General features: G+C 35.9%; 1 protein-coding gene across 1 annotated transcript in view; it reads left to right on the forward strand.

Annotated features, from left to right (window-relative positions):
* Nucleotides 1-1,563: 1,563 nt before the first annotated feature.
* kcnq1.1 (potassium voltage-gated channel, KQT-like subfamily, member 1.1) overlaps nucleotides 1,564-27,621 on the forward strand; it is a 103,559-nt gene continuing 77,501 nt past the window's right edge. Inside the window, exons 1-2 of the mRNA XM_056462915.1 lie at nucleotides 1,564-2,020; nucleotides 22,135-22,225. Coding sequence (XP_056318890.1) covers nucleotides 1,731-2,020; nucleotides 22,135-22,225 — 381 coding nt within the window. The 5' untranslated portion in view covers nucleotides 1,564-1,730. The remainder of the gene's footprint in view (nucleotides 2,021-22,134; nucleotides 22,226-27,621) is intronic.

Below are 27,621 nucleotides of genomic sequence, written 5' to 3' on the forward strand. Positions count from 1 at the left end.
GCATTCAGCCGCGTGTCTAGCGCCACCTTTTGGTACTCTTTTGCCGTGCTAGGTACCCTTTGCAAATGGTACCCAAAAAGTGGTAAGGTACTGTTCGCTTTTAGGTACCTTTTGACAATGGAAATAACTGTAAAAGTGCACCGAACCAAACCGTACCATACTGTACCACTCAGTGGAAAAGGCCATAAAGTAATCATGAACACCTTGACTAGTTGGATCAGCTGTGTTTGACTAGGGTTGGAGCAAAACTGTGCATAGCTGCAGCCCTTCAGGAATTGAGTTTGAGACCTATGCTATTAATGTATGCAAAATATCGTAGCATTCTATTAAGTAGCAATAGCTTCAACAAAATAACATATATCTATTTATTATTTTCTATTTTATTTAAAACATTGCTTTTCAGTACATGATGAAATATTAATATTAAAATCATATTTTTGATCACATAATACAATCAACAGAAAATACCACATACAGTAAATTAAATAGGTCTGCACAATATAGAGTTTCAGCATTGATATCACAATATACACTGTATATCTGCAATATAGTCACATCACAATGTTGATTCACAGTTCAGAATGCATGAGGTTTGTGGACTCATTGCAGTTTAACCGTAATAGAGTGAAAGTTTATCATCTGCATGTGTGAGAGCATTTCAAGTGCGCTTAAAGCATTTACGGACAATGAATTATAATGTTTGTAACTGTTATAAAGATTCATTCATTTTCTTTTCGGCTTAGTCCCTTTATTAATTAGGGGTTCGCCAACTTATCCAGCATATGTTTTACGCAGCGGATGACCTTCCAGCTGCAACCCAGTACTGACAACACCCATACACACTCATTCACACACATACACGAATGGACAATTTAGCTTACCCAATTCACCTGTACCGCATGTCTTTGGACTTGTGGGGGAAACTGGAGCACCCAGACGAAACCCACACCAACACGGGGAAAACTTGCAAAATCCACACATATATGCCAACTGACCCAGTTTAAGGGCTCAAACCAGCAACCTTCTTGCTTTGAGGCAATCGTGCTACCCACTGAGCCACCATGACACTGGTTTGATTATTCAATTTCTGTGCCTGAATGCTGTTTGACTCCCCTAAACCACAACGCACTTTTTCTTTCACTTTCATCTTTGCTTTGCTATATTTATCTGTGCTTTTAATTTGTTTATTCTATTTTATGCTGATTCACTCCCATACTAAACAATCCCATATCAGTCTAAATTATTTACAAATAGAAATATTGAAGCCATCTGGTGAAACTGTATTCAATAAACAAAATATCGTCAAATATTTCCAATATAGTGCAGTCAAATTATTAATAGACTGCAGTTTAACAATAAACTCAGTAATATTAATATTTTGTTGGCATTGGCATGTGGCAATATGCTTCCTGATACGTCACTCACTGTTGAGTTATGAGTATTTATGCATGTGGCTTCATGCAGACACAGTTAAGTGCCGCCGCTGATGGGCTGCCTCTCAGCCGTTATGCCGCCTGCAGTTCTGCCAGCTGGACTTCACTCTCAGATGCTGCTGTTCAACCTGAAACACGAATGAAGCAACGATAAAGTGCTTTTTACTGTACTTTTTGAGCGCAGGAGAAGCAGGTGATAAAACCAATCCAACAATTGTGCACTGCTGTCGTCACATCAATAGTTGATATAGTTTTGAAGTGAAAAACCAGGCGTGAAAGTCTCTCCTTAACCACGGTATGACCTCTCCAGCTCACAGTACAGCCACCGAGGCTTCATGGACTGCTGGAGCCGCAGACCTGCAGATGACCGAGGCTCTGCACCTGCGGAATGACAGCGTGCGCTTTCCCTCCTCGGTGGCCGCGGAGCCGGCGGTGATCACGCAGCGCCCGCCGTCTCACCTCCATCCCCGCATGTCCGTGTACAGCGCCACACGCCCCACACTCTCCAGGTCCTTCCTTCAAGGACGTGTTTATAATTTCTTGGAGAGACCCACGGGTTGGAAATGCTTTGTGTATCATTTTACAGTGTGAGTATTTTGTTCTGATTGCTTTTGAGAGAGAAAAAAAACTGCGTTTAGACTCATGCATTTGCCAATTCAGAAATACAGTCTATTTGTCAATTATATCTAAACAGTTTGATTATCGTTACAGGCGGAATTGGGTTTGTTAAATGCGTGACAGAAAGACTATTCTTTGGATGATGATTGTTCAAGGACACTGCTGTTTTTCATTAAATGTTTTCCCTTTTTCTAGAGCACTTCATTGCATAATAACCACGAATTTTAAAAATTGTATGAAAAAATTTAATATTTTAGGAGGCTATTGCAGTTTTTAGAGGAAAACACAGAACACAATTCCCCCCCATTTTTTACACTGATGATTTTAAATATTAATCCTCTATTGTGTGAAGTGAGAACTAAATAATTGGAACTATATACTGGCTAATACCTAAAAGCTGCAACAGTTGCACAGTCTTTTGCTATAAGTACATTTGTTTTTGGAACTTAAAGGGATACTTCACCCAAAATGAAAAATGATTCACCATTTACTGTCCCTCAAGTGGTTCCAAACCTTTATGAGTTTCTTTTTTTCTGCTGAACACAAAAGATGATATTTTGAAGAAAATTGAAAACCTGTAGCCATCGAGTTCCTTAGGGAAAACCTGCTTCAGAATATCATCTTATGTGTTCATCAGAAGAAAGAAACTTAAACAGATTCGCAACAAGAAAAAATGAGTAAATTATGACAACATTTTAGGTTTTGGTTCAACGATCCCTTTAAAATATCAAGTTACCTATATATTTTAAATGGAGTTAACTTGTTAACAAAGGTTTGGCAGTGGAACCACGCCTCACTTTGTCTCCTTAACCAATGGGCTCTATGCACAGCTTGAGTTTTAAAGCCAATGAAAAACTTCCGGTGAAAGCTTAATGTGAGTATTTTCAATTTCACAAGGTTGTTTTAACAGCATCGATGTTGTAATGTAATTACAATACATTTAGTTAAATAGACTTAAGCATTCATTTAGTTGTTTAAGCGTAGAACCAGATGAAAGACCGTGTAACTACTAGCGTAATCAGTAGCAACAGACTAGCGCAAAAAATTCCATTGCAAATACTGGGGTAAAATAAACTGTCATATTTTAAAGACATGGCAGGGGAAAATGGGATTTAATGCAGTGCTTCTCGTCCGTTCTGAGACCCACTTCATATCATATATCTAACAGGGAGTGAATATCTCTGATTTTAAAGAAATCAGATCTTAAACTGCACAATTTTGTAATTCAAACACAGTTGGGCTATACCTGGCTAAAATGTGTGCATACAGCCCATCACCTAAAAACTCTACCAAAACATTACAGAGTTGGTTTCCCAACTCTGAGTCTCTGGGCATCATCGTAGGATGCCCGATCAACCTACCTACCTGTTCACTGTTTATCCTCTTATGTCTGTTCCCCTTCCTCCCACTGTTGCCTTACCATCCCTTTCATCCCTAAATCCTTACAATAAAATCTAGCCCAAAGTATGGCTTGGTCCATGCTGGTGAATACTTTATATGAAATACTGCATTATAAACTATATTTTGGGGGCATCATGGTGGAGCAGTGGGTAGCACGTTCGCCTTACAGGAAGAAGGTTGCTGGTTTGAGCCTTGGCTGGTCCAGATGGCGTTTCTGTGTGGAGTTTGCATGTTCTTTCCGTGAACGCGTGGGTTTCCTCCGGGTGCTCCGGTTTTCTCCACAGTCGAAAGACATGCTCTATAGGTGAATTGGGTAAGCTAAATTGTCCGTAGTGTATGTATGTAAATGAGTGTGTATGGATGTTTTCCAGTGATGGGTTGCAGCTGGAAGGGCATCCGCTGCGTAAAACATATGCTGGATAAATTGGCGGTTCATTCCACTGTGGTGACCCCAGATTAATAAAGGGACTTAGCTGAAAAGAAAATGAATGAATGAATAAACTATATATTTTTAATTACAATAAAGTTAAGAGTTCATTAACATATAAAGTTATCAATTTTATTCCTTTTCCTTTATTTATGTGATTGTAAATTTGGTTAAACATTATGTGCTACTTATAAATGTCCATACAAAAAAAAAGCGCACTGCTTGTTTTGTTGAACTGTGACATCACATGAACACTCATTACATGACAACTGATGAAATGACAAACCACAACTCAGCACATGGCACAGGAAGCACAGCAAGGTCCTGTACTTCAGTTCATGCATTTCCAGGAAATTTAATTTGAAATCGTGGTGCATCACAGGCTTATTTGCCAGGGAATGCATAAATTGACACAAAGGTTTACTTTAAATGCTTTGTAAGTTGTTTTGTATATGGCAACAAATGGCAAGCGATCACACAATGCAGCCATATTAATTAATCATACATCAGGGCATGCTGTGAACAGGACAAATGCTACTGAACTATTTTATGTAGCATTTTAAAATATCATCTTTGATGCAGTGTGCAGTGCAGCTGTTTTTGTGAATGCTCTGTGAAGCTTTAAAGATCAAAGTGCATGACAAATGCATTTATTGTCTGTTTGTAAAAATACTTTTACGATCTAAAATAGATCCTTAACAAATCTGCATAACAACATCTTATATGGTCTCCATTGATTGCCTGTGAATGCTATTTCATTTGATCTCCCCACAAACACTGTAGTTGGGCAGTGATGTTGGCATCATGTCAAGAAGATGGTTGAGACAAAAGATTTATTTAGAGAGTGCTTTCATTACAGCTACTTTTACTATCATGGAAAATGCTAAATTGATGGGCTACATTGTAACAATTTGTTCATGATAAGAGAATTCAGTTACCGAGCATGTGTGCATTCAAAAATAATATGTTAATTAAAAAATAGTTGAATATTGAATTAATGATTACTTCAACATTTCACTGGTTATTAAATCTGAATAGCAGCTGCATTCATAAGCCAGAAACTTTAGTGATTATTCTCTAAATGAGCATCACGGTGGCACAGTGGGTAGCACGATCGCCTCACAGCAAGGAGGTTGCTGGTTCAAGTCCCGGCTTGGTCAGTTGGCATTTCTGTGTGGAGTTTGCATGTTCTCCATGTGTTCGCGTGGGTTTCCTCTGGGTGCTCCGGTTTCCCCCACAGTCCAAAGACATGTGCTATAGGTAAATTGAATAAGCTAAATTGTCCATAGTGTATGTGTGTGAAAGAGTGTGTATGGGTGTTTCCCAGTGTTAGGTTGTGGCTGGAAGGGCATCCGCTGCGTAAAACATATGCTGTACAAGTTAGAGGTTCATTCCGCTGTGGCGAACCCTGATTAATAAAGGGAATAAACCAAAAAGAAAATGAATGAATGAATGTATTCTCTAAATGTACTTAAAGTCATGCAGGTTCAGGGGGAAAACTGTTTCTTCCAGTGTTTCATCATAACACTTTGGCTCAAACTGGAAACATAAACACCATTGTTACAATTCTACATTCATACAAAGCTGAAATTCAGATATTGTAATTGGATGTTTGTTTGCTGCACACACTTTAAGACAAATCACAAAAGACTGCAGCGTCCAACCAATCTGAACAGAGGAGGGGTCTCAAAAAGGAGGGTTCAAGAAAGAATGAATCTTCAAATTGCTTGAGAATATTTGAGAATTGTAGTACTGCACTATTGTTATATATATATATATATATATATATATATATATATATATATATATATATGAAAGTATTGAATACATGATAACTCAGGAGATCTCCAAAACAAAAATAGAAACATTTAAAATTGTTGAAAACGGCAAAATACAAACTCAAACTTTCATTCATTAATTTTCGTTTGGCTTAGTCTCTTATTTATCATGGGTCACCACAGTGGAATGAACCGTTAACTATTCCAGCATATGTTTTACGCCGCAGATGCCGCATACTGGGAAACACTCATACACTACAGACATACACATTCAATTCACCTATAGTGGATGTTTTTGGACTTGTGGGGAATCGGAGCACCCAGAGGAAACCCACGCAAACACGAAAAGGACATGCAAACTCTCCACAGAAGGAGCTTCTTGATGTGAGGTGACAGTGTTAACCACTGAGCCACCATGCCTCCGTAAATTAAAAAACTTTAAACTCATTCATTCATTTTCTTTTTGGCTAATCCCTTTATTAATTTGGGGTTGCCACAGCGGAATGAACCGCCAACTTATCCAGCACATGTTTTACACAGCAGATGCCCTTCCAGCCGCAACCCATCTCCGAGAAACATCCATACACACTCACTCACACTTATACACTACGGACAATTTAGCCTTCCCATTTCACCTGTACCACATGTCTTTAGACTGTGGGCGAAACCGGAGCACCCAGAGGAAACCCACACGAATGCAGTGAGAAAATGCAAACTCCACACAGAAACGCCAACTGACCCAGCCGAAGCTCGAACCAGCGACCTTCTTGCTGTGAGGGGACAGCACTACCTACTGCGCCACTGCATCGCCAAAACTTTAAACTATTGTAAACTATTATCATAAGAATTGTGGGGCAGTGGGCTTTGTCATGTCTTACTATATATTATGTATTGTCTATATATATCTATATCTATCCATACACACACACACACACACATATATATATATATATATATATATATATATATATATATATATATATATATATATATATATATATATATATATATAGCAGAGATGCCCAAACTAGGGCCCGCGGACCAAAGTTGGCCCATGGTAATATTTGATTTGGCCCGCCATCCCATCTGAGATTGACAGGATTGGTTTAAAGATTGACATTTCAAATATAATGTAACCTTTTATTTGTTTGTTTTATTGTTAAGCTACAAAAAAGCTAACTTAAATGAAACGTTTCGATTTAAATTCTGTAATTTAGTTTAAATTGCACATACTGTCACCAAAGGAATAGAGGACAATGCAGAGACTTTGGTGAGTGAATCAAAGCAAAGCCAGATTCTGCTTGACCAGTGTATTCAGCATTGAACTACCCGATTATAAATGTGATTGTTAATGTTCTTATTGCAGTGAGATTCAAAGTGATGTTTTCTATTTATTTTTAAATATTATTAAATACATCAGGAAATGACCCATGGCAACTTTAATGTAAAATAGTTTGGTATGTTTATCTTCTCAATGATATTTGGTTTTTGACCCTTCATACGAAAAAGTTTGGGCACCCCTGACAGTGACAGTAAAACAAACATAAAAGCCTTAATTCTGAATTTCAGAATAGTAAAAAGTCAACTCAAGTAAATCCTAGTTTTCTAGAATTTGTTACTTGATCTGATAATCATTTTCGCAGTATATTTACTAACTTGAAAGCCGAATGTAGCTGTTTTGTAATTCTCAGCAAGACTGTAGTCATAGGACATGGTGTATATCTCTAGCAGGAGAGGAGGTGATAGCGGGCAGCTAAACTTGGCTGCAGAGAGGTGACTCTGTTCAGCAGGGGCCCTGTGGGTTTGGTAACCCTGTGACTCAGTGGTGTCGGGCAGAGATGCCAGGAGAACATGGCAATCTGAGTGTGAGGGTGTCAGATGCTGTGGCGCTTTACAAAAAAGGCTGCACAGAAATGTTTTAATGGCTTCACTAATCATGGATCATCTGACTAGTACTGTAGGTTTAATGTATATGTAAGAATGATGAACATGAGGCAGAGTGTTGGAGGTTAGTCTGTAATTAACCGGTGGCTTGTCACGCAGCACATGCGATTTACTCAAAGTGATTTATGGTGTACTAATACTGTGATGGTCCCAGAAGAGCAAATTGAGGTTAATTGCCTCGCTTAAGGGCACAACTGGGCTCTCCGGGCTCATCAGTGCATAATTCATTCCCACCTGTTGCCTTACTAGTGTAGGGCCTCGAGCACTAGTCCACCACTTGACCACACTGTTAGCTGCAGCAGGAAAACGAAGAGTCTTGCCTGTACCGAAGCGCTGTTCTTCTGTTGCGTGAGTGTAGGAGGCAGTGTATGTAAGCCAAGAATGTGCACATGCTTATCACTGCTTCAAAGGCACCACAGTCATGGGGGAACGAAAGGCACTTATCATAAAAGCATGACCCTTGTTTGTGTACAAGTGCACATGCTGTTGGAAAAACTAGTATTTGTGCTCTCTGTATTTTTATTGTTTTCTTTATTTTTATTGCTCCTGAGTATATGCAATATTGAAATATTTGTCTGTGTTCAAACACTGTTCATAACACGTTTTGTCCAACCGGATAAAAGTTTTAAAAATGTATGGTCAAATGTGCATACATAGTATTATCATAAGACTTACTTAAATAAATGTATCACATGCGTGCACATAGCCCGCTTACCTTAGTAACAGATGACAGAAATGAGGTGTGAGGGACAAGTCTATATGCCTGCAAGTTCCATCATTAACACAGAACAACATTCAATATTCTTTTTTTGTCACGAAGTACAGCAAAAAGCAGCCCGTGCAGTCACATATGCTATACATTTTAAGGAGAAGTATTGCAGTTATGACCGAGTTAAATGTGTTCAGATGAAGAAAAAAATCTATTGATCACGTTAAAGTGACAGTTAATAGGTATGTGTTTTTTACACTTTTATTTACATGTTTACATTACTGAGAGCAGGAAAGAGACAGGCTGCATTGGTAAGCAGTATCTTCATAATATTGTTTCAAGAGTTCACACTTAGATATTGTTTGACAACTGTTAGCAGGTTTGGCATGCTGTCCCGGGAGAGAACCCTGAGCTCGGAGATAGTTGAGCCCAGGGCTCCCGCCTGGTCCATAGAGCATGTGAGGGGAGTACGAGATCAGGTGGTTCTCGAGAGCTCCCCATGGTAAAGGAGGAAAGGAGGAGAAGGGGTGGATGGGAGGGTTATTCGGAAAAACAAAGATAAGGAAGTAGTTCTAGCTAGGCTACTTATAGTGAGTTGGGATTAATCTGATTGGCTAACTAATGCATGTAGATGAGTGGCCAGCTGCAGTCAATCACGTGCTCCTCTCGAAATTAGTTTTTGAAAGGCTTTACCTACACACAATATCAATTCCCAATTGGTAAAATACTGCAAACTATAAAGTACTATTCATGAAAATACTTAAATAACAGACAAATCCAAATGCCCAATGCAAGTGAGCTGCGTTCCAGACCACTTCAGCTCGATGACATGTCTCCGACTCCGCCTGTAATTCCATTTAGCAACTTGATAGCAACCGTCTTTTTAAAGACACGTAACCGATTAAAAAATAAAGAGTGTGATGTAACTGATGTGTTTTATGTCGTAGAATAAAACGTGAAAGTATCTTGAGTTTGTGTTAGCCACGAACCTTATTTAACCGAAATCCCATTCAAAAAACCCATTGACTTTGAGACGAGGGTCGTTGGGACGATGGTCCATGTGTCATTGTTCACAAAAAAAAGTCATTTTGTCAATGAAACAGCTTGTACACTTTGCTGTTATTACCTGATGTAGACTATAGCAACAGTTTGGATGACAGTTGAATTGCAGAAGACTGCACTTTCTGTTTATGCCATATATACATTTCAAAAGTACAAATTTGAACATTAGTGTGCAGTGCTCAGCATATATAAGTACACCCCTCACAAATCTCTGTTTTAAATTGATATTTTCTATAGGAAGCTATACAATATTATATTTGTGCATATACATAGGATTAGTCAGTACTGAAACCAAATTTGGAGCTTATCTAACAAAATGACTTACAATAACTGTCCAAAAACTAGTACAGCCAAATTTATATGTTATAGAAAAATATTAAATACAAATTTAAAAACAGAGGAAAAATCAAGTTAAGCAAAAAAACTTAAAACTTTAGTTAACATTTTGTAGGTTGTAATTTATTTTTTGCAATGTTTAGCTTGAATTTAATTGTATTATCTTTCAATTTCTAAATATGTTTGGTGACTAAAATATTATTTTAATAGATATATCTGTTTAATAAATCAGTTTTGTTTAAATGCACAAATATATATTGCCTATATTCACCAAGAAATTGAGAAAAATATTCATTTTCAGAATGGCTTGTACTCAATTGTGCTGAGCACTGTATGTAGGATATTGATTGAAAGATATTCAGATTTACACTTCTGCTTGTGGCCTAACAAAAAAGAAAAAAAAAATGTCACTGTGATATAGAAAGGTAAAGGAAATATGGGCACAAAGGTAAAATTACAATACTAATGTGTACTAAATTACAAATGCAGGAATTAACAGGAAACACCCATTAGGCAGAACTTTCACTTTCTGTGCAGAAGTGTATGAGGGAATTCTAGTGCAGTTCACAGATTCATGTATGCATCACAATATCTGCCATTGTAAGGCCATGATTGACAATATGGACAACTATAGTAGCCTTTATTTCAATTGACATCCCCTTTTGGTCTTGGCCTCTTCTTTTTTGCCTCTGTACCCTTCCACCATGCATCTTTGCTCCTCTTCTTCCTCCTCTTGGCCATTAGTTATTGGCACTGCTACCTCTGTCAAAAGAATGGACCTGAACTCTGAAATCGATAGGGTTTATGTTAAGCCTTCTTCATCTGTCCGTAATAGTTTTCGGTCTTTTCTAACTCTAGCAGATGCAGAAATCCTAATCATGAAACACAGCATGTCTGGATTATTACATAGCTCTGTTTTTTGGTCTGCCTAAACAACTAACTTATTGCAAGGTTGCAGTAAGTTCAAAACTCAGCAGCAAGAATTCTTACTTGTACCAGGCGTTCTGCTTACATTACGTCTCGACTGCATTATCTGCTCTGGCTACCAGTGGCATTGTGTATTCCCTTAAAAATATTACTACTAACATTTAAGGCATTAAATGGTCTATTTGTCTGACCTACTGTACCCTTTCTTTCTTGCCCAGTCCCTCGGATCATCCGAGCTTGGTCTTTTGTTTGTTCCTCCTTGTTGGCTGTCCACTGTAGGTGGAAGGTCATTTGGTATTTATGCTCCTAAGCAGAATCACTACCACTTACTCTTAGAAATATATCGTTTTGTCTTCCTTGAGTGTGTTTCTTGATTGCTTTGGCTCATTTCTCGAATCCTTTTTTTAACAAGTTCAGACCTCTGAACGACTCACTTTTTGTTCACATCAAGTTGGAATTTGTTATTGATTTGAGCAAATTGCAAATGCTTTGGCACATATGTGTACACAGTGAGTACAATTGTCTGTAGTTCGCAGAATAACTAATTCCTTATGGGACATTGGTCAAAACTGATGAGTCGATTCTCACTTAAACCGTCAAACTCTTCATAACTTCTCTGTCCTTTTTTATTGTGTAAGCCATTAAACTACTCAAAACGATCCATTTAGATGTCTCATTTGGTATACACGCTTGTATATTCCATAAATATCTGACAATGACATCAATTGTAATGTCTCTTAAGTTGGTAAATGACCTCTAATTGCAATACAACTTAAATCAACCATTTAACCAATCAAGTTTGGGAGCATAAATATGGAGATTGCCCACAGCACACTTACAGTACTACGATGTTTTGAGAATGGAGGACTTCCACAAATAACATTGTTAGGGGTTTGCTGAACATGAGAGGATAACAGTTCAGTTCCTTTCTCTATTCTCTCTATTTCTAAATCCAGTAAAAGAGCAGGGCTCACAACATCTGGTAGCCCAGCATCTTGGGGCTATTAATCTTTTAAGTCGGGCTACCAAAAATCTACACGCTGCCTGACTGGCCAGTGGTAGAAAACATATATTTCAGTGCCTTTACATTCTGTCACAAAGTGGATAATTATGTATGTGCTGTGCTGCAGATATGGCAGCAATAAATCCACTTGTTGATAATAGCCTGAGCTAAGATTTAAATGTAATAATCGTATGTTTCATATTTAAATCACATTAACGTGTCTATAGCAGCAGCATAAACAGAATATCCTGATTCATTATATACTCTGTAACATATTGGAATGTCATTATAGCTGCAAAAAATAATCTTAAACAATGTTCACTTAACATTATTTTTTTTGGTTATTAAAAAATGTAATAAAATCTTTAAAAAATTAAATAATACAATTTTGGTTATTTAAAAATGAATATATAGCCTATAACAAATGCCGTTATATCTTTTGTTTTTTATTTAGTAAATGTTTGTTTTTATTTTATAAAAAAATTATTTTCTATTTGGGCTCCTTAAAGTTATATTCAGGCTACCAAAAATTAGAGTGCCTGCCTGAGGGCGACCAGGAGTTTAGAAATTTTGTGACGCCTAAAGAGTTTTTTCAGCATAGAGGTGAAAAGTATATCATCATTGACCACAAAATCAGATGTCTCTGTAAGATGTCTCTGTCTTCATGGCAACCATTTTGCCATGAATCCTGTATGTGTTGACATCACTGATATTAGCTGATCATTGCAGGAATTGGGTGCAACATTCAAGAGATTTATTCACAGGTGTATGGCACTGAAAAAACATCAGATGTGATGTTGATAAAAATGTTTGACCTGATCAACACGAGTGACAGGATGTCCACCAAGAATATTTTTTTCATAGATGTTACAGTATTTCTGTAAAACCCAAAAACTTAACTTAAATCATTTGAGGAAACCGATTGCAACAAACCATTTAAGTTCAAAAACTAATGCTACTGAGTACTGTGGACTTAATCCATTTAAGTAAATGAAGCAATTTGAGCATAGTAAAGCTCAATAAATGAAAAGAACTCAAACCAGCTGAGTTCTGTGTAACCCAATAAGTTAGGGCAACTCAAACCGTTTGAGTAAACAGATTGCTACAAACCATTTGAGTTAAAAAAACAATCTATATGAGTACTGTAAACTTACTCCATTTAGGTTGAAGTAATGAGGTATTTAATAATGAGGTATTTAATTAACTCATTATCTTCAACACTGAGTTCAAAACTCTATTCAAATGAGTACAATTAACTTTCAGTCAATTTCGAGTTAACTACACTCATTTCATTTGATAAAGTTCCTTACAGGGTTTTACATGTGCTGTATAAATACAAATGTTCATAAACGTTTTATGTACCGTTGACTCTTCTTAACAAATATTAAATAGAAAAAAAGAAAAAAAATCATGTCAAATCATCAAAAAGTCATAGTGAAAAAACAACTGAACATTTTGACCAGCGTGTGACACACAATGACAAAAATACTTTATATGTTGGTGGTCTTGGCCAAATTACTGACATAATAACTAGGTTTTAAAGCATGAATGAAATGTTTTGGGGGAGAAACTACATTATCCAGTTCTGAAGTTTTCTCATTTGCGCTCAGAGTTTAGAGAATGTTAAGACTGTTTTGAAAAATGTGCCAAAGCAACAAGCCAAAGAAATTGTAAGACTTGAATTGTTTTAATTTGCGTAATATGGCCTTATGTGCTTGTATTGTCTATGTGGATGTGCACTACTGTGTGTTTAGTGACTTTTAGAAATGGAAAGGTGCTATATAAGTGTTTAAAAATCTTCTGCTTACTTTTCTCGTGACTGTTGAACATGATTGTCTTCTGGTTGATCATCTGTTGTCAGACTTGTAACTCTTGTCCTCTATTTAAACAGTAAATGCTTTCCAATTTAGAGAGATACACCTTTCCAATTCACGAGATGCACTTTTGAGCAATTTAGAGAACTAATCATGGGTTGATCTATATTCTCTTTATTAGTGAATGTCAAGATTCACCTGCACAGTTACAGTTTTTCTCAGTCACTTTGGTGCATCTATCAAATAATCATTGATATTTGCAATGAAGTGTGCACTTTTATCTAAACAATTCATACAAACAGCAAAACATAATGTAACTTATCTGCAGGAGCCTATAACACACTCAACATCTTTAATTCATCTCTCAAAAGTATTTATTTCAATGAACATATCAATGCCATCAAAATGAAAAGTTCTTGTGTCGTTGTACACAAGCAAGATAGTCAAAACACGTAGTTTATCGATATATGTTGTAAACTATGGGACAATCAGTTTGGATGACAGTTTAGTAAAATGCATAAGGCTGCACTTCTTAGAAGATCTATATGCCATATATCCATTTCAAATGTTTAATTTGCACAATACTGTATCTGGGTCGTGGGATATTGATTGAAATGTCCCAGTCTGTCAGGTCACTGATTCTCATCCGCATCACAACTGGTTTATTTTTGGTTGATCTATAGTCTCTTCATTACTGTTGTGAAAGTCAAGATCTCCATAGTACATAGCAAATTCATATGAACTGAGAACTGTTTCAAATATTTGCTTGACTGTTTATGATAACTTGATCAACCATGTTGCATTCAATGACTTGTATGATGAGTTATTGTCTATGTTTTGAGGTGTAACACTATTTTAGCAACGTGGCATTACAGGCTATAGCAGTGTATGAAACCACAGACAGATGTACATAATCCATTGCATGAATGTATGAAAGCAAACACAACTTGTTTAAAACAACAATAAACTTAGTTAATGATGTGCACGAGTAACTAGATGCTGTGTATATGTGGATTTTTGATTTGAGAGATGCTTTAAAATGACTCAGATAAAATTGTAATTACAAATGTACAAAATATCTAATAGAAATGTGATGAAATATGGTGAACAGTTAAACTAGATCAAGCAATTTGCATTTAAAGACACATATGGTGAACTAATGATTAGATGTTTTGATGTTAGTTCACCCTGAAAATGAAAATTATGTTATTAATTACTCCCCCTCATGCTATTCCAACCCTCTGAGTTGTTTGTTCTTCTTCAAAATACAAATAATATATTTTAGATCACATCTGATAGCTCCCTTATCTTACATATACAGCAAGATTTCTGACTTGTTCAGAAAAAAGTATATTCTCTTGTCTCTTGTTCAAAATCCTTAGTTCATCTCTCAAAACTGAGTGAAGTTTATTTATAAACTCATTTCGAGAGGATCACGTGCTTATGATTGCTTGCAGATGGCCCCGCATTATTGAATTTATGATTCACCAATCAGACGATTCCTAAGCCACTATAAATACCCTAAGTTCCATAAAACAGCCATCTCTGTTTTGAAGAATCCCCCCTTCCACCCCAATTCCTCCTCCTTTCCTAGATGGGAGGCACGGTGGCCCAGTGGTTTGCACTGTTGCCTCAGAGCAAGAACGTCACTGGTTTTAGTTCTTACTAAACCAGCCAACATTTCTATGTGGAGTTTACAGCTTCTCCCCATGCTCATGTGGGTTTCCCCGATTTCCTCCCATCGTCCAAAAACATGCTACTTAAGTTAGTTAATTGACCATAGCCATAGACCATAGACATGCTCCTAGTAAGTAGTTATCTCTTAAAAGCAATCACTATCTGTTCATTAGCTACTACAGCAGGGGAGTTCTCGAGATCTACCTGAGCTCAAACTCCCCTGTCACCTTGCAAATGGGAGGGAGCCCCGGGCACGAGGACCTTATGAGCTCAGGGCTCTCTCCTGGGACAGCATGCCAAACAAGCTTTATAATAAATCATCAGCAAAGTGTGAACTCTTGAAATATGTATCAATGAACATGTCAGTGCCATCAGAATGACAAGTCCTTGTGTCATTGTGTATGGATAAGACAGTCAAATTACTTAGTCATGTTGTCAAAATAACAGTGTGCTCTGGAGGTAGGATCTGGGGTAAACTATGGCTTTTTGTTTTCTTTTTGGCTGTTTGTACTGTACCAAGTAACGGACAGATCATGTCATTGTGATACTAAAACGGTTAAGGCATTTTAGAATGACCAAAACAACATTTCAGATGTTTTACAATGTGCTCAACCTGCTGGTTTTTACCATCACACGATCTCTTATAACAAAATCAAATGTTTCCATCATAGTTTATCTGGATCTTTTCTTATCTTATAAAAGGGTTATCCTGTTAATTTATGCACATACATTTTTTATGCACATTTTCAAAATGTATGCACATCATGGCGTTTCCATCGTTTTATTATTGCCATATCCAAAATAGGTGGTTGGAAACGTAGCTATTGATGTGAAGATTGAACAGGTAGTTTTGAGAATATCAATTCTGATCTGTGAAATGTAGTAAAGTGACTGTGAAAAACTGTAATCAAGTCCTCAGTGTCAGTATATTGTGCGTTCATGCGCACTGTGCAGTGGTGTATAGACCTGTATACACATGTTACTTCCTCTGTTTGAAACAAAGCACGAGGTACAGTAATATGTTAGAGACAAACCAAGCATAACACATTAATGAGCACAATATACTGACACTGAGGAGGAGAAACAGTTAAATAAAGTCATATTTTTTTACACACACACAAAACAGTAATTAATGAGAGTGAGTAATTAATGACATAATTAATTTTTGAATGAACTAAGACAGTAAGACTATTGCACTATTTTACATTATGAGCAACATGATATTTGCAGCTGATAATGTTGGAATCCACAGACATTTGAATGAGCGTGCAAAAGGAATCACAACATTGTTCATTGAAACTGCTTTTCTGATGAGCACATATTACCAGTGTTGGGCAGTAACACGTTACTAGTAATGTGTTACTGTAACGGCATTACTTTTGACAGTAACTAATACTTGAACACATTACTTTTTAAATATAGTACAATATGATGTGTTTGTGTGTTATTTGGTAAGTTAATTAAATTTGGCTGCAGTCCAACCCACATTTGTTTACAGCGGTGATGCATTGTGTGATTGGTGGATGCCAACCAACCACTGTATAGAAGATGTGTCGTGTATGAGGCGCCAGACTGGACAAAAATCAAGAGAAAGCAGAGACCAAATGCGCATGAGGTACACGCATCGCGTGGTACACCTTGCGAGAGACACAATGCGTGCGCGGTAGACCGAGAGACATTACTATTACTAATTGCCATTACTAATACTACTATGTTTTTTGTATCAAATAAATAAGCACTCATTTGTTATCTGTATAAAAATATTGATTAGTTTAGTAGACACAGTAACACATTTTAGAAGATGTTATTTAAATGATGTGTGGTGTTGTATTGCTCAGAAAAATGCTGTGATTTATTTTTTATTGCTTTACATATTTTTATAGCTGTTATACAACAGCAGATTTCGCACTTTCAATATACACAGCTTACTTTTCATAATTTGTTGACATATGTTTATTTGTGGTTAGTTTAAAAATTGCTCATAGGTTTACATTTTGAGCAGCTGTTATGTTTTTGTTTTGTTTAAAATGCATAAAATGTATGGTTGTCTATAATCGCCTCACAGCAAGAAGGTCGCTGTTTGGAGTCTCGGCTGGGTCAGTTGGCATTTTTGTGTGGAGTTTGCATGTTTTACCCGTGTTCTCGTGGGTTTCCTTTGGGTGCTCCGGTTTCCCCCACAGTCCAAAGACATGCGGTACAGGTAAATTGAATAAGCTAAATTGGACGTAGTGTGTGAATGTAAGAGTGTATGGGTGTTTCCAGGTGTTGGGTTGGAGCTAGAAGAGCATCTGCTGCGTAAAACATATGCTGGATAATTTGGTGGTTCATTCTGCTTTGGCGACCCCAGATTAATAAAGGGACTAAGCCAAAAAGAAAATGAGCGAATGAATAAGTTTCACCAAATTGATACTGAATTCAGATTACTTTCATTTATTTATTTTATAAAGGTTTTGTGTTTGTTGTATATTGTTGCTAGTTTTCATACCCAAGCTGTGAAGGAACATTTTAAGGGTTAAATACTTTAATGATTCTGAAGCAACTTTAATTTTTGCTATTTTTTGTTTCTGAAAATTATTATTCAGCTGATTTATCACCTTGTGATATTTTTATTTATTTTTGTGCTGCTGGTCTGACTTAAATAAATTAGTGTTTAAAACGATTTTTTTTTAAGTCTGTCTTGTGTTTTAGTTGTGGGAATGCAAATGAATTAAAACTGTGAAGCTGATCAACAGTGTGTTCTCCATGCAGCACTGAAGTGACCTTACTAATGGGAGCATTAAAAATGTTCTTTGAAAAAGTACCAAAAATGACTTCTAACAGTAATGCATTACTTTTTGCTGTATGTAATCGATAAAGTAAAAGAGTTACATTTTGAATGAAGTAACTAGTACCTGTAACTAGTTATTACTTTTCAGTAACTAGCACAGCGCTGCATATGACTAGACAAAATAATTCTTGATAATTCTGACTTGTAAAATGTGTCAAAGCCATATTAGATTTGCTCAGCTAAGCCCACATCAAAACATTATTTCTCATTGCTCTGATGATTTTCTGTCGATTTTTACCTTTAATTGCCGTGAGTCACTTGCTGTGTTTATTACCCGGCTAACCGCTGTGGATTGGCAGATCAATTATTTGTCGCGTTGTACAGTAGCCTGTGGTGTGTTTATTGACATGTAACACTCGTTGACTGCTTGTGGCCTGCTCAAGGTCATGCGGCTGTAATGATTACACAATAAGATAGATATTTGTCAGGCAGCCATTTCCCCCAAGGTAATGTTTGTATGTTTACTTACATCTCTAGCCCCTCCCATTGAATTTGTGATGACAGGCAACAGCTGGGCACTGTTTGTCTGGCAGCTGGGTTTCATACTTCTTGATGCTTCATTTTTTATTGTTAATGCAGTCAGACTGATGAATTATTGAGTCAATAGAGCGGCCGTAATGGGTTAAGCATTGCTGCCAAAACCAAACACAGAGAAACAGCATTTCCAAATTAATAAATACTGCGCTGGATGTTGTATTGTATTAATGATTTGCGGTTCAAATAGGATCAAAACCCATTTAATTATACAAGATCAAAACAAAGGTTGACTTTCGCACCTTGATTTATTCAAAAAGGATATTTTTGTATTCTCCTTGATGTGCCGTTGGGCAATTTGATTATAGTGGTAAAACAAATAAACACAGCGGTTTAAAGCACATGAGAGGTGATGCTGTTTGTTGGATTTGTCCTGTAAGATTATTTGCATAGTCTTCTGTGAACAAACACGCCTTTTTTCTCCAAAGGAAGCCTCAGGAGTTTCGACAAAGCCTTTGTTGGTGTAAGAACACATGATGACCTTGCTGTGATGTGTTTAATCTACAGTACTGTTACAGGGGCTTAGAAATCAGGCTGCATCCTTTAAAAAACAGCCATTTATCTCTTTCCGTGTGTGTAAGTGTGTGTGCACTGACATATTGAGGCTGATTCATGAAGAAAGTATTCAACTGGATACTATTATTACTTTTTTACGAGATGTAATGTACACTGTAAAGAATGCTGGGTTAATTTACTATGTATGCTTTGGAGTTGTCATGATCTGTGTGATTTTTGGGAATGTATAGTTGACATTTCGACAAAAATTATAGGTATGCAAATGATCCTAGAATCTGGTTATTAGGGCACACTGAACTACTAGATTCATCTCATCATTAAAAAATACTTCACATTTCTGTCTGGAACGGCTAGGGAAAAATGAAGATTAATTAACTGGAAGTCATCGTGCTTTACATCTACAAAGCATTGGACCAACGAACTTAATGCACTCTTGAGAAATCCTGTTCAATGTCAGGAGATCAACAAAGACTTTTAAAAAAATGGGGTCTTTTCTGAAGTATCTACATTCTATTTCTTTGTTTCATGTTTTTATGTTGGTGACAGGATGGCTCAGTGGGTAGCTCTGTTGTGTCACAGCAAGAATGTCGCTGGTTTAAGTCCTGGCTGGACCAGTTGGCATTTCTGTGGAGTTTGCTTGTTCTACTCGCATTCACGTTGGTTTCCTCCAGGCGCTCCGGTTTCCCTCACAGTCCAAAGACATGTGCTATAGGTGAACTGGGTAAACAATATTGGCTTTAGTGTGAGTGTGTTTGGTGTTTTTAGTACTGGGTTGTGGCTGGAAGGGCATCCGCTGCGTAAAACATGTGCTGGATGAGTTGGCGGTTCATTCCGCTGTGGCGACCCCGGATTAATAAAGGGACTAAGCCGAAAAGAAAATAAATGAATGAATGAGTTGGTGGTTCATTCCGCGGTGTCAACCCCTGATAAATAAGGGATTAAGCCGAGGAAAATTAATAAATGAATGTTTTTATTCTTGTTTTCCCCCATTTTTCCCCACTGATATTGTTTGGTAGGGTTTTTTGTTTGTTTTTTGGTAAAAGGAAAAAAAATGCTTTGTTTTACATATATCTGAAAATAAAACTGTCCATATTTGGATTAATACAACCCAGCATTTTTTAGAGTATAAAGTATGTCCAAAATGTGTCTGTGAAGCTTGTAGTCAACATTACAATGCATTATGTGGCCAAAAATGTTAAATCACAACCCTGATTTAATTAAAAAGAATGAACGAATTAATAAATTGTTGCTAATTTACTCAGATTAGAGAATGAAATGTATTTATAATTAAAAATGAAAAATTCCTGGAAAAAAAGTAAACATTTAAAGCTTGAACCTTCCATTGAACCTTCCTGAAGGACATGTGATGAGTAGTGAACTCTCTATTGTGTTCTCTTTTGTACCAGCTGTCAAAAACACACATATTATAACAAATATAACAAAAGCACGCACACACACACACACACACACACACACACACACACACACACACACACACAAACTTAATTACATAATGTTTATGTCTATGAATGTGAACAGTTATGGAGGAAATCAAAAATGTATCAGCATTAGATATAAGAACAGTGAAAAAACAGATAAAACAGTGTCTGCTGAATGTGATAAAAAGTTGACAACACAACGTCACCTTGGAGTTATAAGGTTCTGTCTGGGTTCTAAATTATTCTTAGATATTTAAGTTTTTGCATTTCATATAGCAAACCGTTTGTGTGTAACAGTTCTCTTTCATACATTAACATGACAGTGACCCTAAATGTACTCTAAATGTAAATTATCAAAATTATTATTAGTATGGTAATATTTATTGAATTATATGCTTTATATGAATTATATTTATTGAATTATATGCCCCATGAATTAAATTCAGTATTTGCCCTTCAAGGCTTAATATCAAATTTAAAGACTTTAAAAGAAAACAATGAGCTGATGAGCTGTTTAACAAAGTTTAATAAACACTGAAAATGTTTCACTGACTATATATACACAATATTTCAACAATGTAAAATTTAACATTTCATCTTAATGTCAAATATGCTTCTAAATCATCACATTTACACACATCTTTTCAGCTTCAGATTTCTTCTCAATGTTATGTGGTGCGGCATTATTTAGTCAACTCTGATTTTGTGTTTCTTTCTGGTCTTTCCTGCTGTCAAAGGAGCAGCCCGTCGAAATGACAAAGAAAGCTGACCGTGATTGGTCCTTGTGTGTGCATTCAAAATGCTTATTGGCTCACAGAGAGAATCTTATAGAGCCAAGCAAGAGTTCAAAAATCTTTCTTGTTTTACTTATAAAAAAAACAGTACATGATGTAAATAAGATGGCATTTAATAAGAATATATGAATAACTCAATTTTGACAAAAAATGTCAGATAGAACCATATAATTCTAATGTGACGACATTATTGAAACAGCTCCATCAAACTTTGCAGTTTTTTTTTTTTTTTTTGAAGCCCAAACAACATTACACATTTAAGTAAGCTGAAAATTTAAAAGCATAATAGGACACCTTAAAAATACTATGGTGTGGTTGTTAAAGAATAACAAATTCATTAGTAAATTACATGTAGTTACTGCATAGAGTTAGATTACAGGTTAGGTTTAGGCTTTGTGGCATGTAATTATGCATACATAATTATTATAAATTACTATAGTAAGTGTAAAAAGAACACCTTAAAGCTATTTACTCATATGCAAAAAAAGAGTATACATATTTAGAAATGTTGAATTAAACCGTATTTTTAATCAGTTATATCGAATTAAATAAGGTTTGATTTGGTCACCGAATATCCTTAGGAATAGCAAAATAATACTCTTAAATTGAAGTTAAACTAAATTTAATATTTTAAGGTTTCTCTTTATATTTTAACGTTTATAAAATTGCCATTTTTAATATTTTTCCCCAGCACAATAATTTGGGTGTACTAATTTTAGGACTGTTATCTTAGTTAGATCAGTTTCAGCTTTGCCTTTGATACTGACTAATCTAATGTATATGCTCAAATATATTATTGTGACCCATCATGAGAGATTTTTGAGGGATGTGCTCATTTATGCTGAGCACTGTATATATAAATGTTAATCTGACGTATCTTTCTTTCCCTTTGCAGATTCCTCATTGTGCTTTCCTGCCTGATCCTCAGTGTGCTATCCACCATCGACGAGTATCAAGCACTGGCTAATAAAACGCTATTCTGGATGGTGAGTCTGACAAAATGTTATTAAACTGAACTAAATCAATATGCTTCCTATAAGGTCTGTAATACACGCTGGCCTTGGATAATTAATTCTCTGTTGTCTCTGTTCCTTGACCTGTAAACCAGACCGTTTAATTAGGAAATAGGCATATTGCATGGGGAACATTGATTAGACTGAACATATGGCACCAAGACTCTGGTCCTCTGACACGAGATATATCTAAGGATTTAAAGATGATATTGATTTGATATTGATTGATATTGATGTTCATATTTAGCATAGCCTTTTATTGTTTGTCTTATTCGCCGTAGTGTTTGCTGACATTAGTTTTGTCCAGCAGAGGGCAGTGGTTCATCATTTTTCACTTTCTGTTTGAAGTAAAGGTCTTGAAGATGGCACTCTTTAAATAATAAATAAATAAAACACACCTTTGCTAGGAAAACATGGTTATAACCATATATATATATATATATATATTTGTATTCCTAATAAAATAAAAGAGGTGCACTTTAAGATTTTGCACAGTATTTACCTCTGTAATGCACTCCTGTCCAAATATTGTGATGTTACGGATACTGATTTGCACCTTTTGTAAGAATAAGTGTGACATTTGTCTCTTGTTTTTTTCAGGCAGTGTATCATCATTGTTGTGAAATGATTTAAATTCAAATTGCTTTTCCAAGGTTAATGAGTGGTAATTTGAACCTTAAGGGTGTTATTTGCTATTTTGAAAACCAAAACAAGTCATTAGAAGCCACTGTAAACTTTCTTATACCTGCTAGGAAATTTTACTTTTACAAACAGTGGTTTATAACATTTAAAAATCTAATATTTATAGACTTCTTTTGTGAAATAGACTTAATTCAGAACTAATTAATTATTTTATTTATTTATTTATTGGTTTTGCTCTTTATCCTGTTTATCTAATGTGAATATTGTGTTAAAGAACTCTTCACTTTTACTGTATTCTAAATTGTATTATACAGTTTCTTGGAATTTAAAACACACACACACACATTTGCTCCAGTATTGTTGAGAAATTTTGGGAGAAAGAAAATCATATTAGTAATATTAGTGCATATTTTTTTCCAAATTCCCAGAAAATGTAACACAATGGACACAAATTTATTAGCAGTGGTTAATAAATGAATTTCTTTGAGGATATTTTTTATTTAATAATTAAGTAAATGAAATGGACAATTTATTATACTTAATTTAAAAACGGGTGTCACGGTGGCACAGTGGGTAGCACGATCGCCTCACAGCAAAAAAAGTCGCTGTCAAGAAGGTCGCTGTTAGCATGTTCTCCCTGTGTTGGCGTGGGTTTTCTCCGGGTGCTCCGTTTTCAGCCACAGTCCAAAGACATGTGTATAGGTGAACTGTGTAAGCTTAAGTGGCCATAGTGTATGTGTGCGAATGCAAGAGTGTATGGGTGTTTCCCAGTGTTGGGTTGCGGCTGGGTCACCCGCTGCGTAAAACATATGCTGGATAAGTTGCTAGTTCATTCTGCTGTGGCGACCCCAGATTAATAAAGGGATTAAGCCGAAAAGGACTTTGAATGAATGAATTAATTAATAATAAAAAAAAAACAATAAAGATAACCTTACAAACAAATCAATAGACTTTATTTTTTCATTTAATGTAATGGCTTTGATTTTTTTTTTATGATTATTTTTGCATTAAAAGTCTAATAAAGGAAATAAGAAACAGTGATGTCATTTATATTTATTCATATGTAATATTCTGTTTTGCCCAAAAGTGACTAACAGATTTTTTTTTCATTTTACAGCTGATTTAGTGGCTTTAAAGGGCACCTATTTTACCCCTTTTACAAGATGTAAGATACGACTTTGGTGTCTACAGAATGTGTCTGTAAAGTCTCAGCTCAAAACACCCATCAAATTATTTATTTATTTATTTATTTATTTATTTATTTATTTATTTATTTATTTATTTATTTTATACTCTGTCCATTTGGTGTCAGACGCTCCGATGTGCGTGTCTGCTTCTTCTGTGTTACCTCAGATAAACAGCCGTCAGTGATAGAGACAGATACGGATGAAGCTGAAATAAGATCACGATTCAAAAATACCAAGTAAGCTTATTGTATGTATTTGTGGTGGAGTCTATTCAAGCCTTTCTGAATATAAAAGTCACACACCAGTACACACACATACATATGTGCATTTACTGGCACCATGCGGCTGTGGTGATTATAGCGGTTAAGGATTACAGTAATTGTACTGTCTTTACTACAAACATGCTCTGTTTTAAAAAACGTTTTTAGCTTATAAAATTAATTATTAGGCAGCAGCTGATTACAAAGAGTGGTAACAGATGTTTTAACCCCAGTTTACTTGCAAAAAATGTTCTGTAAACATGTGTATACATGTTATTATGGAGACATGGCACATGTCAATCAATTTGGTGGGCAGGGAAAACCGTACTTCTATGTCACGTTGTGGTGGGCCTCAAAATCACTGGGATTTGGGTTTAATTTTAACGTCAGGAAATAAAAAAAGAGACTTATTGTGTTTATTTCACTCCATTATGACAGTGGACACACTAGTCCTACACAGTTCTGTCCAAACAGCTTAAAAAAAGTAGATTTTTATCATAGGTGCCATTTAAATGCTTTGCTAACGCTCCCTATTAAACGTTTGTTAATGTAGGAAGCAGAAAAATTCACATTATTTATGTATGTTCACTTTTAATTTTTCAATTTGTTTGTCTTTAGTAATTTTTCAAGCTTTTTTCTCTCAAATTCTCTCACAGATGGGGAAAATAAAAATGTAACAAATGGATCCAACATTTTACTCATTATCTAATGAATCGCTGAGAAAACAGATTGCCTTTTACATATTTGAAAATGAATGAGCAAATTAAAAGTGCTGAAAAAGGATGTCACATTAAATGGAAATCACATCAAAGTTATCTGTGCCTGTCTTCTGCTGTTTTGAGCCCAAAATGTGATTCCGAAGTGACCATTTGACACCAATACTAATCAAAAGCAGAGAAGAAATTGCACACATGACAGATTTTAAAAGTCAAAAATTGAATAGAATCTGAGTGCTCCTCACGATCCACGCTCTGAGACTGAACACCTTGATGAATTAAAGTCTCGATAACCTTCTCCGCATTGTAAGTGACACCACAAAGTCTATATCACACCAGCAGCTCAATTCACGCAAGATAAAGGTGTTCTGCTGTCTACAATGGCAGCTTGAGCTGGCACTCTTAAATCACTCTGTTTACTTTGTTCAATAATCCATAGCGGTGTTTCTGTTCGGCATTAATTGCTTCGGGCCTTGTTAGCGCATCTGAGGCTTTGTTTTGATCAATATTCAGATCACAGCCTGGCAAGTAATTAAACTGCTCACCGAAGCTGACGGAGGCTTTTAAATATGAACATAATCAATACCATCATCAAAAACAATAGCTGGCTTTTGTGTCAAAGGTCCGGTGCCTCAATGCCATATGTCCAGATTAGTCCTTGTTCCCCATGCAATATGACTGTTTGCAGGCTTGTTTACAGGTCGAGGGACAGAGACAAAAGAGAATCAATTGTCTCTGGCTGGCAGAAAAAGGAGCAAGAGAGCAATGGAGATTATAACATGACGACTGCATGTCAGAGGTCAGTCCGACCACCGGCTAATGGGATTAAACCTATGCGCTGTGTTCATTAGCCATTAGCGTCAAAAGTAATTCTACAGACTCCAAGGCTTGATGTAGCACAGGCATTTCTGATTAACTTTCCGGCTACAGAGGCCCTTGGCTTAACCAAGCTCACAACAGGTGTCGTCTATTGTGCGTTAAAAGCAGCCATCGCAAATCAAACACTGTGCTTTTAGCATGGGTGGATCCTGCGGTCACTTGAGGGAGAAGGGTGTTTTCGCAGGAAGTGGACGCCTTGTTTTAAGAGCTGAAACCTTGCTTTAGACCCAAGCACCATGTCATCCCTTCCCCCACTCTGGTTCACACCCTATTTTAATGAGGCACGGCCCTCTACATTGCGTCTCACAGCTGTTGAGGCAAACAAAAGCAGACCTGCCCCTTTCTACATCTTTTCATGACAGTCGAGCTGCTCGCCAAACCATGATCAAAAGTTCTTTACAACTCTTAGATGTTTGTAGGTCACAGACATGTAAGAGTCTGCATGTGTGTGTGTGCGTATATATTTATATATATATATATAAACACACACACACAATATATATATATATATATATATATATATATATATATATATATATATATATATATATATATATATATATATATATATATATATATATATATATATTAGGGCTGCACAATATATAATTTTAGCATCAATATTGTAATGGCTCTTCCACAATAGTCACATCGCAAGTTATTCAACGTTGACTCTGGATTATAGTTGAACAGGAGCCACAGAATTGTATTTAATTACTGTATTTGTACAAAATACATAAAATGTATGCAAAAAAAAAAGTTTTTGCTTACTTAATTTTTTTTGTCTTGTTTCTTCACTAAATATCTTCATTTCAAAGAGAAAAAACATGTATGGGTGTTTCCCAGTGCTGGGTTGTGGCTGGAAGGGCATCCGCTGCGTAAAACACATGCTGGATAAGTTGGAGGTTCATTCCGCTGTGGCGACCCCAGATTAATAAACGGACTAAGCCGAAAAGAAAATGAATGAATGAATGTATATATAATTTCTTTGGATTTTCTGGGTTTATTAGGTTATTAGATATGGGTTTGGGTGAAAGGTATTTGTTTTATTCAATAAAAGTCTGGCAACGTTTCTTCCAAATTTCAAATAAAAATATTTAGGCCTTTTTTTACAAAAAGAAAAAAGAATGCAATTTGAAAATCAAGGTTATTACACAAATTTTAGGTTTTCATGTCATCCGACCACATGAAAAAAGGTACTGCCTATGTGCTATTTGGGTTTTATGTATTTCTAATTTTAAGTGACATTTATAGCCACACTGAAAGCACCAGCAGATAGTTTACCTCAGATCTTGAAAATAAAATAACTAGCAGTAGCAGAGCCTAATGTTTCATGGATTTATTAGAGTTTAGTCCAAAGTACAATTTTACTTTGATTTTGATGAACCTCAATTAATTGAAATACTTCAATTAATTCAAGGTCTTCTTTAAAAACATTTTATTTTTGAGTCAATGTATGCTTTTCCTTGGGCAGAATAAATATTTTGGTTGATATAAAATTTTATTTTTCGCTTTTCACAAAGTCAAAATCCTAATTTGAGAGAAATTTATCAATTTAGCTGCAACAAATTACAGTAATTATTTAAGCTGGTCCAAAACTATACTTTAACTCTTAGTGTAAAAAGATACCAAAGTAAACAGCTAGACCCTGAACTGCTGAGATATATAGGGTCTCTATAGTAAAC

Source organism: Danio aesculapii, chromosome 7 (assembly GCF_903798145.1).
Source record: "Danio aesculapii chromosome 7, fDanAes4.1, whole genome shotgun sequence".
Classification (NCBI taxonomy): Eukaryota; Metazoa; Chordata; class Actinopteri; order Cypriniformes; family Danionidae; genus Danio; species Danio aesculapii.